Here is a 17,783-nt window from a genome sequence, read left to right as displayed (position 1 = left end):
AGTTGTTCCTTCATCGACTCTTTTGACGACATTTGATGGACATTCTCATAGGCCGCATGGGATTATCCCGGCCTTTCCTATCTGTGTTGGGGGAAAGGTAGTGAATATTGAGGTAGAAATTATCGATGCGAACCTGGATTATAACCTCTTCTTAGGCAGGAATTGGATTTACGAGATGGATGCCATAGTTTCATCATTATTCTGCATCCTTTGTTTTCCTCATGAGGGGAGGATTGTTAGAATTGATCAGTTAGATTATTCTCCAGGTGACTCTCACGCAACCTCAGATTCTACTGTTCCATTGGTGGACAATCCCCGTCAGCCTATTGAGAATTTAGGAGTTGGGATGTACTCTTCGTTAATGGGTGTATTTGACCTCCCTGCTCCTACAGCTAGAATTAATGCGATTTCATCCTCTAGGGTGTTGGGTTGTGTTATATTCTTTCCACGACTAGTCCACGTAGTTAACCGGGGGGTTAGAGGGGGGGTGGAGCACCCCCTTCATTGCGCCGATTGTGTAGCCGGGGGGGTCACAGGGAGTTTGAGGTGTACCCGTAACCCCACTTTATGGGGTTCGGGGCAGCACCCTGGAAAATTTTGGTTTTGGACCCTATGTTAGGATGGGCAGACCCACCTATGGTTTTGTGCATGATTTTCGCACATGTTTTTTGGACGTGATGGTTTTCGGTCCATGGTATTGGACACGATGGTTTTTGGTCCATGGTATTGGATGCTTCGACATGTATAAATATGTATTATAACATTGAAAGGAACATAATGAAAAATCAAGCTGGCAGTCCCGGTTTTGGGATCCAGGGGAAAATCTCTATGTATATGTGTTTTATGTGTTATGCTCTCGCATTGTTTATTTTATGTTTTTTAGAATTCGTATGCAAGTAATTTTTGTACGGGGTTAAAACCTACATAGGGGACCTTCTCGGAAAGAGTTCTTTTGAACTCATTATTTTTCGGACCCTTGGCCCTTACCTTCATCTACCACCACATTAGATGGAGGGCAGGTAGGTGAAATGGAATTTCCCATGTCTGCAGCGGAACTTAGTTATCAATCTATCATTAACTCTGCAGACAATCGTCCCATTCCCTTTTCACAAGAGGAGTTAGACGGAGATGTGGCTCTGGCTTGGATCCTCGATTCTACTTCAATTCTGGATTGCTTGGATACAGTCTTACCATCTAAAGAAGCAATTTTGGAAGCAATGATGGGTGTGGATTGACCATGGGAGGATTTACATCATCGTTCATATTTTCTCCCTCCATTACATGAAGTTGAATCTAGTTTGTCCAATCTGTCTAGTAATGATGTTTGTACAGTTTCAAACCCTTTGGCTCCAGCACAATTTTCTACCAAAGGTAACATATCGGTTATCTCACGAACTGCACATGTACACATCTCTAGGAATCCTAACGTAATCGAAAATGTCTTCATCAGAGATTATTGTTCCCCTGAAGAAATTCAAATCTATACCGATCTCTTTAAAGAGTTTCGAGATGTGTTCGCTTGGTCTTATGAGGAAATGCCTGGAATTGATCCATCTATAGTCCAGCATGAGATCAAGACATACGAAAACACCAAACCTATTCGTCAAAAACTTCGACTGGTCAATCCTCGGAAAGCGGCAGTTATTAAAGCTGAAGTTGAAAAGCTACTTAAGGCGGGTTTCATGTACCCCGTTCCTCTAACTAAGTGGCTTCCAACCCAGTCCCAGTAGATAAGAAGCAAGGAACGATCCGAGTATGTATCGACTTTAGGGATTTAAATAAAGCTTGTTCAAAAGACAATTACCCCACACCTTTTATTGATCAAATTGTTGATGAATGTGCAGGTAATGAAATTTTTTCATTCATGGACGAATTCTCTGGTTACAATCAAATTACTATTCATCGAGAGGATCAGCACAAGACAACCTTTATTTGTCCTTGGGGCACGTTTTCATACAAGAAGATGCCTTTTGGCCTTAAAAATGCTGGAGCTACTTTTCAGCGGGCCATGTCTTATGATTTCCACGACATCAAACATGTTATTGAAGCATACTTGGATGACTCAGCTGCTCGTTCTCGCAAGAGAATTGATCCTCCCAACCACCTTCGATTCGTCTTTGAGAGATGTCGTTTTTATAAAATCCGGTTGAATCCGAATAAAATTGTTTTTGTGGCCTCATCCGGTCGGCTGTTAGGATTCATCATATCGACTAAAGGGATTCGAGTTGATCCTTTCAAGGTTAAGGCAATAATTCAGTTGCCTCCCCCATCTTCCATTCGTCAACTTCAAAGTCTCCAAGGAAAGGCAAATTTCTTGACGAGATTTATAGCAAATTACGCTAATATTACCAAAGGATTTATGCGTTTGTTTAATAAAGGAGTTCCATTTTTATGGGACGATTTCGTGCAGCGATCTTTTGATGCTTTGAAAAAAGCATTAACCTCTACTCCATTATTGAGTCCACCAGATTATGGCATAGATTTCCTTTTGTATCTCGCTGCAGCAGAATCAACCATCGGTATGGTTCTAGTTCAGGAGGATGATGCTCATAGTGAGCTTATAATCTACTACTTGAGTCGAGGCTTAGTAGGACCTGAGCTACGCTATTCTCCTATCGAGAAATTAGCCTCGGCGGCTGTCCATGTTGTTGAGCGACTTCATCATTACATTCTGCTTCACAAAACGTTCGTCTTAGCGGCTATCAATCCTTTCAGTTTGTCCTCAGTAAGCGAGTGATTGGGGGAAAGTATAATCAATGGATTGTTATTTTGCAAGAGTTCGATTTTGAATTCTTGTCAGTTAAATCTAAGAAGTCATTAGTTTTTGCGGAATTGATTTTGGAGCTGCCTTGTGAGGAAGCTATTGTTTATGAGGAAATTTTTTCCGATGAACATTTATTCCTTATTTCTTCACAAGATCCCTGGTACGGAGATATCATTATATATCTCCAGATTTCGAAGTTTCCACCTGCTTTCTCCAAAGATGAGCGTCGAAAGTTACGTCACCTTGCCAAAAACTATGTTATTATTGGTGATACATTATATTGCAGAGGGGTTGACTCAATCCTTAGGCGGGAAGAAGTTGAGTCAGTACTTAATGATTGCCACAGTGGAGCTTGTGGTGGTCATCTATCAAGGCTTGCAACAACCCAGAAAATTTTGCGAGCAGGCTACTTTTGGCCTTCAATTTTCAAAGACTGTATTGAAGCGGTCAAACATTGCCATCCTTGTCAAGTTTATACTCGGAAAATGTGCGCGCATCCAGCTCCACTTTTCCTGTTATCACTGTCGGTCCATTTATGAAGTGGGGCATTGATTTTACTACTTGTAATCCGCCTTCGACAGGGAATCACAAGTACATCATTATGGCCGTAGACTACTTTACGAAGTGGGATGAGGCCATGCCTACTTTCAAAAACGATAGTGAGACAACAGCCTTGTTTCTCTTCAACCAGGTTATTTCACGATTTGGTATCCCAAGAGAGATTGTCACTGACCATGGCAGTCACTTCCAAAATCAACTGATGATCGAATTGGCTCTCAAGTTGGGCTTCCGGCAGGAGAATTCATCTCCATATTATCCTCAGGCCAATGGGCAGGTTGAAGCCATGAATAAGTCCCTTAAGACCATCCTGCAAAGGACAATTGATAAAGCTCGATCCAATTGGCACATCATGTTGTACCCGACACTTTGGGCATATCGAACCTCAGTTAAGATTGCCACTGGTTTTACTCCTTTTCAACTAGTTTACGGGTTGGAATCTATCTTCCCTATCGAATGTGAAATTTTGTCCCTTAAGCTAGTTGTAGAACTTCTTCCAGAGACATCTAGTCTCGAAGAACGCCTCGTTCACTTGGAACATCTTGATGAGCAGTGTCGAGATGCAACCATAATAAATGAAGCCCATAAGAAGAGGATTAAAACTCAATATGATAAAGTTGTCCATCCTCAGGTTTTTTCTGAAGGTGACCTTGTCTTAGTCTATGACCAAGACAAAGACACCCTGGGGGTAGGCAAGTTCAAATCTATGTGGTATGGTCCCTTTATAGTCAAGCGTGTTTTGAAAAAAGGGGCTTATGAATTAATTGATTTTGAAGGGAACAAGCTGGCGGAGCCTAGAAATGGGCTCTACCTTAAGAAGTATTTTTCTTAGGCTTCGGCTGAGCAATTGCTTGTTTGTATATATTGTATCTTTGTACATATCTGTTTGGCGTTTTTGTGATATCGATATTTTTTGATATGCTTTGGCAGGTATTGATGGACGATTCGATATATTTTGAATTCACCGATGGTGCGAGTAGGCACACTCAGAATATTGCTTCCGCAGATTGGGTGATTTATTATCCATCTGGCCAGTTGATGGTGTCGAGGGGAGTTTGTATTGGCCCTGCTTTGAACAACATTTCCGAATATAATACCATTCTTAATTTACTATCCGAAGCAATATCTTATGGGATTGATTCATTGGTAGTTTATCTAGACTCACAACTGGTGGTGTCACAGTTAAATAACACTTATCGGGTTCGTGATCCTTATTTATATCGCCAATTTTTTAGAGTGAGAGTGTTGCAATGATCATTTATTTATATCACATATGTTCACATTCCACGATCTGAGAATTCATTAGCAAACTCTATTGCTAATCAAGCATTAGATTGGCACATTAATCATTCATCAAATTAAATAACATCAAAAAAAAAAAAAATCGAACCTGTATATATATCATAAAAACGCATGTATATAGATGGAGTGTTCAAAAAATAATATACAAAATTGGGACAAGATGCCCTCAAAATTTGGGCTTATTCCCATGATCATGTCCAGTCATACATAGATCTATCTATCGAGCTGACTCAGGATGAGCGACTAAAAAGTTAACCACAGCGTTGGCTACACGCCAAAGTATCTGGACCCAGTCCCGTGGTATCCCTACCACACGGTGCTGCATCTCCTCAGGTAGATCCTCTACAGCTATCACAGGTACCTGGTGAGTTAATCTCACCAAGTTTCTCTGAACATCATAAGGGACTCTCTCTCTCTCGACTTCCGCCTCTTCGACCCCTCTTCCATGACGCCTGTGCCTCAAAAATCCATCAAGTCCCATTGGACCCACATCTGGAACATGGTCATTATATTTTGTCAGTATTTTGTCTCATCAAAAATAATTTTTCTAAGTTTATTTCATATTAAAAAATCCAAAAAATCTTTAAAAACTCACAAAAACTTAAAAATTGTTACCTATGTCTCCCCATGCCGCATTTGGTGGTAACACTTAGTCTGGATCTCCTCGGAAATCCATGCCGGCATATGGGTAGTCATTGACGGTGATGATTTGTTGATCCCGCTAGGTGAAAAACTCATCATCAAAAGTCGTTCTGGGCATGTCACCGCCCCCAAGGCACTTCATCAAGTCCGCCCATCTACCCATTCGTGGATCTCTAGGGCTGCTGATGGACACTGATACTTTGGGACGTAGCCTAGGTACCTTCTCAAAGAAGAATGAACACAAGATGGTTCCTTATCCAAAGTTCTTCGTTTGACCCTTCTATATAGAGGTCAATTGACTCTTCATATTAGTCAGAAGAGGTGTGCACCAGTCAAATATTGTGGTAAGACATTCCACTACCAGGCTCATAGATACTCGTGATGCCTGATGCAGGGAAGCTGACCCATCTACCCATGCAACGATAAATAGCAAGATCCTCAAGGATAGACTTTCGACATGTTTGATTGGAATTTGACTCCCAATCTTCTCTGGATGTCCATGACAATATATGTGGACATAGTCATCCACCGAAAGACTACCTCTTGTCCTGCCTGTCGAGTGCATGACCTCCCCTCTTCAGGAGAGACCGGAAATAAAATAGATATCTTCGATCTCAATCTGTAGAGGCATTTGGTCGATCATGAAAGCATCGTCCTCTGCGCTCCAGGAGTGGATCAAAAGTTCTAGCAAGCACGTATTGGCTTTCATATTTGGCATTTTGAAGAACTTAAGTAAGTCACAACCTCTCAGAGCATCCAATGCATTTGGGTCATTCATTACCTTATTATCTATAGCGGTATGCTCTCTTTCCCTCCAAGTGATTGTCATCCTGCAAAAAAAATGAAGTTTCAATTGTTAGTTTCCATGTTAAAACTTCAACTCGCGTACATGCGGGTTCCCTTTACACATAGCCGCGTTTAGGGCTGTCGTATATGTGGGTTGCTCGCATCCAACCCGCATGTACGCATAGTTAAATTTTTGGACATAATTTTCCATGGTCAAAACTTTGAAAAAACTTCTAAAAACTATCATAAAACATTACAAGTAGGATTTAAGGATTACTTGGAGACTTTGGGGTGATTTTAACGGTCCAATTGTTCAAAGGAAAGCTTGCTTCGTTTTGCTCCACAACTCTTTGCTCCAAACAGAAATGAAAAAATTGTGAGTCCAAAAGTCATTGTATAACTTTGAAATTGCAAAATATTTTTTCAAAAAATGATTTTTGTCTCATGGATTTTTGACCTGTGGGCTTGGATTGTCGAGAGTGGGTTGTTTTTATAGGAAATTTTGGAGACTTATTCGAGATGTTATTTCGGTCCCATGACCGCTAACCCGTCATTGCAGGTATCATTCTCTCACTGGAAAATAGGTTAGGGAAAACCATTTTCCGCTGCATCTTGCATGCTAGCCTCCATTCAATGATACATTAGCCATAGGGCTGACCCCATCGTATCTTGGTTAGCAAACCATTTTCACTCGCCGATTTTGAAATCATGATGTGATGGTAAGCTATCCTTTACATGGGCATCTTAGTTAGAACCTCACTAACATTGGTTGCCCATGCTGCTATACTGAGTAGGCTCGGGAGTCCTCTTTAGTCCCGCCATGACTGATGCATTGAATGCACATTCTCCTTTCTTCCGCACTAATTTATGGCCCTATACCCTAGAGGCTCCTTTGTGTTGAGTTGTACTGTTACATTGCATTTTGACTATTTTCACCTTTTGGCCTTGATCTGACTTCACTTGGACTCATTTTTAAGCCACTTATTTGATCTTCTGCAAAATCAACCATACAATCACTTAGCTTCTGCAAGTTGACGCATCCTTGAACCTGTGGAAAGAGCATCCCTTTGAGTGTCCTTGACCAATTTCGCCTCCCTACATTGAGCATAGGAATGTTCCCCTCCCAGGAACTAGATCATCTGTTTTTCTAACACTCATTCTTTCCACTGTACTATAGCATTCTTTTATTCTTTTTCTAGCTTAAAGAAAAAGACAAAAAATTGTATATTCCAAAAAGAGCGGGAACGGGACAACATTTCCATATTTTGTTGGCAGCTAGAGTCAGTTTGTCACCCTTGAACAAAGCACTCAAAAGAAAATCTCTCCTCCATTGGGGCGGGATCTAGATTGACTTAGGAGCGCCTTAACCTTGTTATTGAGTCAGTACTCCTCTGATTGGTTACCTCTTCCAATCATATGGAGAGTTTGCTTATGCCTCTTGCATGACAAACTTATACAGAGTTATCATATGTTGTCATATAGTCATCATTGAGTCGTGCTTTTGTTCAAGGGAAGTAAACCTGAGTCGGCCTCTCTGTGGTGTCTCTTGACCTATTTTTCAGTCGGCCATCCCTGGTTGTCAGTGTCATGTTTGTCATCACATCAGTTATATTGGTCCTTTGCTCGTGCCAATTTGAGAAGGTCTCCATTGACTTCTTGCTAGTAGGTCTTGTCCTTATCGACTACGACAAATTGCTCTGAGGGAAGATCTAGAGCCGCACCCTGGCCCTATTTTCATTATTGATAGGTCACCTTGTGCTCAACATCGATCAGTATCATGGGTCTTTGACTGAGTGGTTTCCCTTGTGTTCAACATCAACTTTCATTATCACACATTGGGATTTGTGTAGTGCCTTGGTTTCCATTTGACCCTATTGGTGGATTCCTCACCTCTGTGTCAGCTTTCATTATTGGTTGGTTCAGAGGGTTTCTATTGTGCGCTAGCTACATCTTGTGTACGCTGGAAACGTGCTTCGGTTGGGTTACTACATCTTTTTCGTCTGATTCCTTCCACATTATTGGCCTACAGGTTACACTCACGCTAGATTGATGAAGGATGCCTTAATGCCTTCCTTCTAGTGGATCTTTTCCTATTGACTACAACTCATTTGCTCTGGGAAAAAGATCTAGAGTCCATTTGGCAGTACCTTGGGGTTTGCAGTCATCAGTGGCAGATTCCTTCGCTATCGACAATGGGAAACCATCATTATCTCTTAATTGATAAATTCTTTCAAGTGTTTGACTTCAGCTCATTCATTCGCACTTGTTAGATTTTACTGGGTACCTTGACTCTCATTATCATTATCGGTGAGTAGTCTCGCGTTTGTTAACGGTATACATCAATGACTGGTAATCAAAAGATTTCTCGCGTGGTCGACCTCAAATCATTCATTCCCATTGTGTAGAAATGTACCGCGGCAGTTGGTGAAGACCTCGAGTTGCATCAGCATATTTTGGTTCACTTGTCAGTTGCTTCTGTTGCTGCTAGTTGACACTATCCACCTTATATGTTGTAGTTGTTCACAATGAAATCTTATATGCTGACATCCGAGTTGCAATGTAGTATCATTTTATTCCATCGTGTTCATTTGGTACTATTGGGATCAATTTTTGACATCAGTGATCAGCTTCATCCTTTAGCATCATTGATCGTCTTCTTATATGTGATATTCAGACATGTACTTTTTTCTATCACGATAAGATGATCCATTATGTGCTTTCAGTTCCTTTATACTAGTATACATATTGGATCTGCTTGTACTTGATATGCGGACATGCTTTACTTTCTCTGAGCATGAGTATGCCCGCCTCAGACAACAGTTTTTTTCTAATCCCTTTTGATGGCTTGGCAGGCTGAATTCTGGTGAAGTCCTTCTTAGTCTTAGCATGATTCTTTTCATACATGTAATACATTTCAGCCATCATGTACCCCTTTTGATCTCATATATTAGGGGGCATCTGTTGTAGCACCATTTACCACTCTTTATATATGTGATGCTTTGTTTATGGCCTAGGGTAACCCCTCCTTTCAGACTTGGTCCAAATATATAAAAAACAGTGTTTTATTCCCTGTACGCTACTTTGCCCTGAGCTAAAAGCGTGTACACGCGGGTCAATCAATACCCAACCCGCGTATATATATTAAAACACTTTAAAAAATTAAATTTCCTTAATTATGGGCAGAGTTCATGGGTTTTACCTGTTGATTACCTCCTATTGCCCATGGCCCAACTGTTTCCCCACTAAAAAAATAATTGGGAGAGGTATAAATAGACATCCATGGGAAGGCCTTAAGGAGAAGAGATAGAGTTATTATACTGAGATTATCCCTAACTGAATCTGATGAATCCCTGTGCCTCATGCACTTCCCCAAGCTTTAGGAAACCCTTGTTTCCTTGATTATAGATATCCTTCTTTTTGCTTGAGATATCATGGTGTTGGTGATGGAAGAAGATTGTTGAAGGCTGGGATAGGACGAATTCGGAGGACGGTCCCGCTTGGAGCCAGAGAAAGACTCAGGTGAATTGTCTCCATGTTATTTATAGCTTATTGCAATAAAAGAAATGTTGTCTTGTTTATGAAATTAACTATGTTTATGCATCAAATTATGTTTTAATTCATATATGAATGTCGTTTTGATGTATGATAAATCATTTATTTATATGATATAAAGTCAATTTCGTGAATATGCTTTAATTCTATACTACTATGTATGTTCGAATTGAATGATTTTCAGGTTTGAAGAACATCGAGAGTTGCAGAGGGTCTGAACCCTGCGGGACCTACTCGAACGAAGGAAATCCGGGTACGGTCACTCTTACGTAGTTTGATAATATAAGCATCTTACCTGAGCTGTATGAGTATTTCTTGTTGTAGTTTGCTTCTACTCTGTTGGGGTTCTAACCTAAAGCCCCAGGGTGCTTTCACCCGAAACATATAGTCTTATCATTGTAGAGTGATGAAGCATTTGTGGTGGTACTCTTGTAAGATTGGGGATACCTGAAAATAGTAAAAACATTATTACCTTCCCGTGGATGTTTCCCTAATTGAGGTTTTACCACATAAATACTATTTGTTCTCTCCTTTCTTTTGATTAATTGTTGTTATTATTGTTATAGGAGGTTAGATTAGTAAATATATGACTTGTTTATATTGTTATATGTTTCTGCATATTTTTAATATTCTAACATCGCCACTCTACGCTAGCACTACTAGGTTTAACAACATCTTTTGTAGTTTGGCAAGGCACACTGCAGGGCTAATGACACACTAGTTACACTACAAAGGATAACTAGAGTGAAATTTTGCATGGATAAGCTCAAACAAGGTCAAAGTTGATCACTCTTAGTGGTTAAGGATCAAAGGACCAAACATGGTCAAGATATGTCTAGATTCAATGTGATCACTCCTTAGAGATATTTATAAAAGTAATGTCTCCATAGATTGAGAAAAGAGGAAAGTAACATATGTCGAAGTGTGACTAGATCTCAAACTCAAAAGGCTTCCTTACAATAAGCCATCACCATTGTTCGCATGAACAATCAATTGTTGGTGAGAGGAGGACCATAGGCAAGGACTACAAAAGGCGAGACAATGTACCAAACAATTTTTGGTATAATATAAATATCACATGTTTTTCCCCACTATTTCATTCTCTCGTGTTGGATTTTATGCTAATATGTTGATTATGATCATTTACTGATGCTAACAGGTTTTTATAGAGCATAGAGTGTGGAAAAATTGTTGTTTCTGTGCAGATATTCTATATAGGAGTGAGAATGGAGCAAAGATCGTTGGTGATCCCTCATGCTGATTGCGTCAAAAAATTATCTTCGCTTAACAAAAGGTATAATTCCTTCTCCCTCTCTCTGATTACCTCGTATGCATGCATGATTTGGGATTGGCTTGATTGAAACCTTGACTATAACTCTTCCCATCTAGACAAGTCTTGAGCAGACTTGCTGGTTAAATTAGTCTACTATTGTAAATGAAATTTCTCCTTAAATAATAATCATTATATTTTATTTATTTAAATAATTTAAAATTCAATTAAAATAATATATATATAATCTAATTTAAATATTAAAAAATTAAATTATTAAAACAAATTATTACAATATTAGATAAGTAATAATGATAATCAACTCAAAAGTCTTTTATTGATTAACATCATATAACTAATAATAATAATAAACTAAGTGTCTTTTTACAAATATGTTAATATGTAATTTCATAAAGATATTAAAAAACACAAGTATATAACAAGGGCTACATAGTAACTAATACCTGCAACTTAGCTTAAATATAACTTAATTAAACAAAAAAAATAACAAAGATAAATATTTCATCATAAAAATAAAACAATTAATATAATATTGTATTGTTGAATGTCATCACCAAAAATTAAGAAATATGATTAACTAATATTGTTTATATTAACATAAATATATTTATTTGTGTGTTTAATTTTTGTTAACATATATAATTGTTTATAATTACATTTATTAAAATATGTTTTTAATATAATAATAAGTAATTTTAAATTGAAAATAATGTGAAAAAAATATAATTCATGAAAATAGAAATAATAGAAAAGAAGAAGAAGAAGAAGAAAACTAAATAAAAAGGAAATAAAACTAAAAGCAAAAAATTAGTGATTAATAGAAATGGAATTTACTAAACAACCCATAATAAGACCTCAACCAATGACCTTACAAATAAATAAATATAAATATTAATAAATAATAACAAAAATTAAATTCCTAATGTTAAACTATGGATAAGCATCATAAATTTTTGATTAAACACAAACTAATACCCAATAAAAAAAAAATTTGAATTTGGAAAATATAATAAATATCACATTAAAAATAAATTATGATAAATTTTCCCACTATTTAAAAAAATATCACATTAAAAATGATATTTAAACAACTTTTATTTTTAATTTTTTCATTTACCACTCTTGTTTGGATACTAATAATTAATTTAAAATCTTTATAACTTACTATGTCAACGGTATATTATATGACTTAATTTATTATAAATGTCCCTCAAAGGGACCGAGGCAAAAAAAATATTAATTATAACTAATTAAAATTAGAAGTATATTATTATAAAAATAGCTTATAATGCAATTCATAAAGAATGAAAGAAAATTTCATGGTTATATGTTTTATTTTAAAATAGATTTATTAATAGTTAAAGGAGATTGAAATCGATTTAAATTTTTTTCCCTTTTAAATTTTATTTTTAATTCGTCAATTTTTTCAATATAATTAATATTTTTTATTTTTTAATGTATATATAAAATGTTTAAAGGAATGGATAACTGAGTCAGTTCTATTACCACTATAATTTTTAATTATGATTGTTACCACTACAATTTTTATATTTTTTCTTCCTTTTTTTTATATAATTGATTGTTGTTTGTATTCCAAAAAAGAAGATTGAGGAGGCTAAGCTTGTGTTACAAGGCATTATGCCCGGGAAGCAAAGTAAGGAGATATTACAAGGAAGAAAAAATTCCTCTTTGCTTCTGTCATTCTTGACTTTTGGAAAACCTGAACAAGTATAGATTCTAATAAACTGAAACAGTAAGAAACAGAATTTGCAAGACATACTTAGTCTATGTTTATATGACTGATTTGGTGGGTTGTATATTCTTCAGAATTGCTTTCAGCTTCTGCGTTCCTTAGATTTGAAGAGCTGGTGCTGGGAGCATTACTCTTTTCCATAATGAACTTCAGAATGTTGATGGACTCTTGGACATGGCTACATTTGTTTGAGAGGTCATTGAACTGCTCCTGAAGGGAAGAAATTCTGTGGAGAAAGAGATTGAGGTCGACCTCATGCTTCTCCTTAGTGATCTGGGCATGGGTGTCGATTTTGGTGTCCAAAATCTTCTGATGAGCACGGATTTGTTCCAGTTCTGCTTGTAGATCCGCGCAGTGAAGGCAGTCTTCATTTCTCGCCATTGCGTATGACCAGTCTGAGTTCTCCGAGCGCTGTGAGATCAGAGCGCTGCAAAAGTGCTGAACCAACGTGCCTGGGAAGAATAAACTGAGAGGAGGAAGGATAGAATAGAGGGAAGGGGAGCGAAGGCTCGGAGCTGAAGAATGGCCAAGAGCAAATGACAAATGATGCGAAAGCAGCCAGGGAGAAGAGGAGATGCGATACTGAGCGAAGGAGAGTGTGGTTATGTAGGCAGGCTTTGTCGATGGGGTAAGGGAGAATGGGGTGGAAGTCACGGGAGAAATGTGAGGCAGATCACGGGAGAGGAAGGAGCGGAGCAGAGCAGTATGGGTGATGGGACAGAAAGGGGATAGGTAGATCATTTCCAGAGATTTGGTGGTAAAATCATCATGATGGTGAATTCCCATGTGGATTTTGGCAACGACCAAGATCTGAGTCTGCTTGAGGACGCTGCAAGTGTCAGTGAGAATTGATTTGCTGCGAGCCTTTCTGAGAATTGATTTATTTCTGATCATGGCAGATAATGTTGGGATTCGATGGAGTTGCATGAAAGATTGCCTATGGATCTGGTGCAAGCTCTATTGGCACAAGTGTCGGCCTCCTTATTGAAGGATCGAAGAACATGGAAGAAACAAATATCTATCATTTGTTGTGAGAGAGCTTGACACCGATTGATAATTTGATGCAGGAGCACATTAGAGGCACTTCGGTTGTGAACCATTAGACTTATGATGGCGGCTGAGTCTCCAAGGACCATTGCAGTGTTTATGCCAAGTTTTTGAAGCTGGATGAGCCCTTGGTATAGTGCGAGAGCTTCAACCCTGTTGTTGGAGAGGGGACCTAACCCCCATTCATAAGTCATTTTGATATCTCCGTTGGCATTGTAGATGATTCCACCAGCCCCTGTTGTTCCTGGATTAGATTTGGAGGCCCCATCGAAGAAGAGATAGTGGGTGTTGCTGTTTCTGAGCCAAGTGAAGAACTCCTCATCTTTCAATCTTATTTTCCAACTGTGATTAGAGTTGCTGAGCTGGCTGTTGATGTTACTCCCTCTTTGGTTGTTGTTACTTTTATCCAACAAATACCCTATGAAATTCCTTTCTTCAACACAGAGGTCAGCGATGTCAATTTTCTTTTGACTCTTGACTGCGATGGTTTCTAAAGTAAGGCTCCTTGCCTTGTTACATAATTTCCTTGTGTTGGTTTCTTTGTCTTTGAAGACCATGCGGTTTCTTGCCAACCATATGTTCCAAAGAAGAGGATAGGGAAGAGCATCCCAAACTCTTTTAGCAATATTATTCTTCTTTCGTTGCCACGGATAGTTCTTTTTCCAAAGATGCAGAACTTCAACAATGGAGTTTTGGGGGTTCCAGGGGAGATGGGTGTTAAAAGAGATTTCTTTCCAACAGGCAGTGGCAAAGGGGCAAGCGATGAAGAGGTGCTGGATGGTTTCTTCATCTGCTTGGCAGTTTGGGCAACGGGAAGGACCAATTATGCCTCGTTTTTGCAAGTTGTCAGAAGTGAGTACTTTCCCCTTTAGGAGGACCCAAATGAAGAATTTTATTTTTGGAATGGTCTCTGATTTCTAGATGATTTTCCAGTGCGGCCAAATGGGCATGGGGTATTCATTGTTACAGAAATGCTGGTGGGCAGCTTTGATTGTGTAATTGGAACCTGAAGGGTCCCAACGGAAGCCATCGATGTCGTTTTTTTTAATTGGAGCTATGCTATGAAGGTGGGCTTGAAGATTAGCAAAACTTGCTTCAAGGTCTATGGGTATGGCTGGGAAGGTCCATCCTGTCCAAGTCTAGGATTGGGTATCCCACTGAGATATCTGGTCCAAGTAATGAAGCCCTATGTTGTCAAAGAAGGTGAGAATTTGATCAGTTCCAGGTTTGTTGTTGATGGGCTGTTGTCCCATTATTCTGTCTGCTCCAATTTTGATGTTGGTGCCGCCCTTGGGGACTTTGGAAATGTTTTGGGCGAGAAGGGGGATTGCTTTCTTGCACAACCTCCAGATTTTAGAGCAAACTCTGTTAGGGATATCGTAATCCAAGAGGTGTTGTCTTGGATGGTTTAGATATTTAGCTTCCAACACACTTTTCCACCAAGCAGATTGGCCGCTGATGAATCTCCAAACAATCTTGCCACCAAAAGCCAGATTTAGGATTTTGGGAGATCTGATTCCTAAGCCTCCACGATCCTGGGTTTGAATGACCTGCTTCCAATTTATAAGATTGTACTTCTTTTTTTATTCCCCCCCCCCCCCCCTTGCCAAAGAAAATGACGGAGGATGACTTCCATTTTGTGATGAAAATTAGCAGGAGCTTGCAGTAGCGTGAATTGGTATAAGGGCAAGGAAGAAAGACCTGTTTTCAGGAGTACTAGGCGGCCTGCTGGATTGAGCCAAGTGGAACCCCATTGCTGCACTTTCCTTTTCATTTTATCTATGATAGTATCCCACACTTCAACTTTCAGAGGACCAATGCTCACTGGCATGCCCAAGTAATTGAAATGCCCCCAGTCTAATTTGCAAGGGACCCCAAAAGTGTTGGCGATGTTATGAAGGACTTGAGCAGAAGTGTTCCAACCATAGATGCAACTTTTGAGATGATTGACCATACCTCCTAAGTAGCTCATGTATTTGTCTAAGAGGGCTTTGAAACGGCGGGCTATTATATTGGAGGCTCCTCCCATTAACAATGTATCGTTAGCAAATTGAGAGTGGTTTATGTTTTTGACTCCATTCCCAAATTTAATACCTGTGATAAGACCGACACGCCGATTGTAGTCCAAGGCTTTACTAAAGGACTCAGCCATCAAGATGAATAGGTAAGGAGAAAGGGGACAGCCTTGTCTTAGCCCTCGTGAGGATTGGAAGGATGGTCCTGGTCTGCCATTAACAAGAGGAGAGATCCAAGGACCTGATATGCAAGCTTTGATGAGGTCAAGGAAGGGCGCAACAAACCCCATTTTCTTGAGAACAGCAAGGAGGAATGAGTGTCTAACTCTGTCGAAGGCATTGGCTAGGTCCAATTTTAGAATGAAACCTTTTTCCTTTCTAGATTGGCTGGAATGTATAGCTTCTTGGACAAGGAGAATTGAGTCGGAAATTTTCCTATTGGCCAAGAAACCTCCTTGATTTTCAGAGATGAGCGAGGGAAGGAGAGGTTTAAGACGAGAGGCGAGGATTTTGGTCAGTATTTTGTAAGAGGAATTGTAAAGAGAAATGGGCTGAAATCAGGAGAAGGATGAAGGTTGATTCTCTTTAGGAAGGAGGGAAAGATGGGTGAAACCTCCAATTTTACCCTTGCGTTGAGTCCATTTTATCATCTTGACCAAATCTTTTTTGATTATTCCCCAATAAGCTCGATAGAAGCAGATGGGGAAACCATCTAGGCCAGGAGCTTTGTTTGGTTGGAGCGTCCAAACTGCTCTTCTTATTTCTTCTTCTTTGATCTCCTTGATCAAGTTTTCATTAACTTCCTTACTGATCTCAGTGGGGAGGTGTTGCAGCAGATCTGAGTAATCTTCCACCTCTTTTGTTTCTGTTAAAAGAGCACTGTAATGATCTGAGGCTGCCTTTCTAATAGCACCTTGAGTGGTTTGGAGATTGCCTTCAACATCGATGATGGAGGTAACATTGTTCCTAATTTTCCTGACAGTGGCTTGCTTATGAAAAAAAGCAGAGTTTTTATCTCCTCCTTGCAGCCATAGCTGCCTTGATTTTATTCTCCACTTTTGCTCCTCTGCTCTATTGGCACGATATAGCTGGAAGTAGAGATCGCCTTCAAGTGCTTTATATTCCTGGGAGAGTCCTCGTTCCTCTGTTATGCTGTGGATTTTTTCCAATTTGCTTTTTATCTCAGATTTGTCCTTCTCAGGTTCCGTGTAGCAGTTTTTTGCCCATTCCTTCAAGGCGTATTTGGTCCTTTTTAACTTGTTTTCCCATATGTACCCCGACGATCCTTCTATGTGCTGACACCAAGTGCTTTTGACAATCTCTTGGACAGTAGGAATGTTGCTCCACAGAGGGCTGTATTTAAAGGGTATGGGCCCTAAGGGGCAGTGGGCTTCAAGAACAAGAGTTGTGGGGTAATGGTCAGATGCTGAGTAAGGGAGAATGGTGGCATAAGCAGTGGAGTAAGATGAGAGGAGCGTGACATTCACCAAAATCCTGTCAAGCCTTTCCATGATATTACCTTTGCCCAGTCTGCGATTATTCCAGGTGAACCTGCGATTTTTTGGAACAACGTCAACTAGATCGTGATCCTGCATGATGTTCTCCAACTGAGATCTGTAGGGGTCATGAGAAAAACAACCTCCTCTTTTCTCATTGGAGTGGAGAATGAGATTGAGGTCTCCACCGAGAATAATATTGTTGCTTCCTTCTTCATCTATGTTTGTTTTGAGGGAAGTCTAGCACTGCTCTTTGTCTCTATAATGGATTGGTGCATAGATGTTATAGATGACAATCCTTTGGTTATCTGTTAAATTCTCGAGAGCGGTTTTGATCCAGTACTGGCTGACTGTATCTGTTATGTGATTCCAAACGCTGTGGTTCCAGAGGGTTGCAATTCCCCCGAAGGCACCCCTTGATTCACTTATGCATCCATTATACTGTTTTAGTTGACCAATGATTCCTTTCATTTCTTGGTGTCCTTGTTTTGTTTCTTGTAGCAATAGGATTTCTGGCTTCTCATGTATTATTAGATCTTTTAGGGCAACTATTTTGGAGGGGTGCCCTAGTCCCCTG

The 17,783-nt window shown here is 39.3% G+C and overlaps 1 protein-coding gene across 1 annotated transcript; it reads right to left on the bottom strand.

Moving 5' to 3' along the window:
• Positions 1-16,267: 16,267 nt before the first annotated feature.
• On the bottom strand, positions 16,268-17,305 carry LOC149260924 (uncharacterized). The gene has a single exon (XM_089461559.1). The coding sequence runs from the start codon at positions 17,303-17,305 to the stop codon at positions 16,268-16,270; it is 1,038 nt and encodes a 345-aa protein (XP_089317685.1).
• Between the last annotated feature and the right edge of the window lie 478 nt (positions 17,306-17,783).

Source organism: Pinus tabuliformis, chromosome 6, assembly GCF_031772625.1.
Source record: "Pinus tabuliformis cultivar Carrire ecotype Pingquan chromosome 6, CPIR1, whole genome shotgun sequence".
NCBI lineage: Eukaryota > Viridiplantae > Streptophyta > Pinopsida > Pinales > Pinaceae > Pinus > Pinus tabuliformis.
This window is presented reverse-complemented; position numbering and strand designations above follow the sequence as displayed.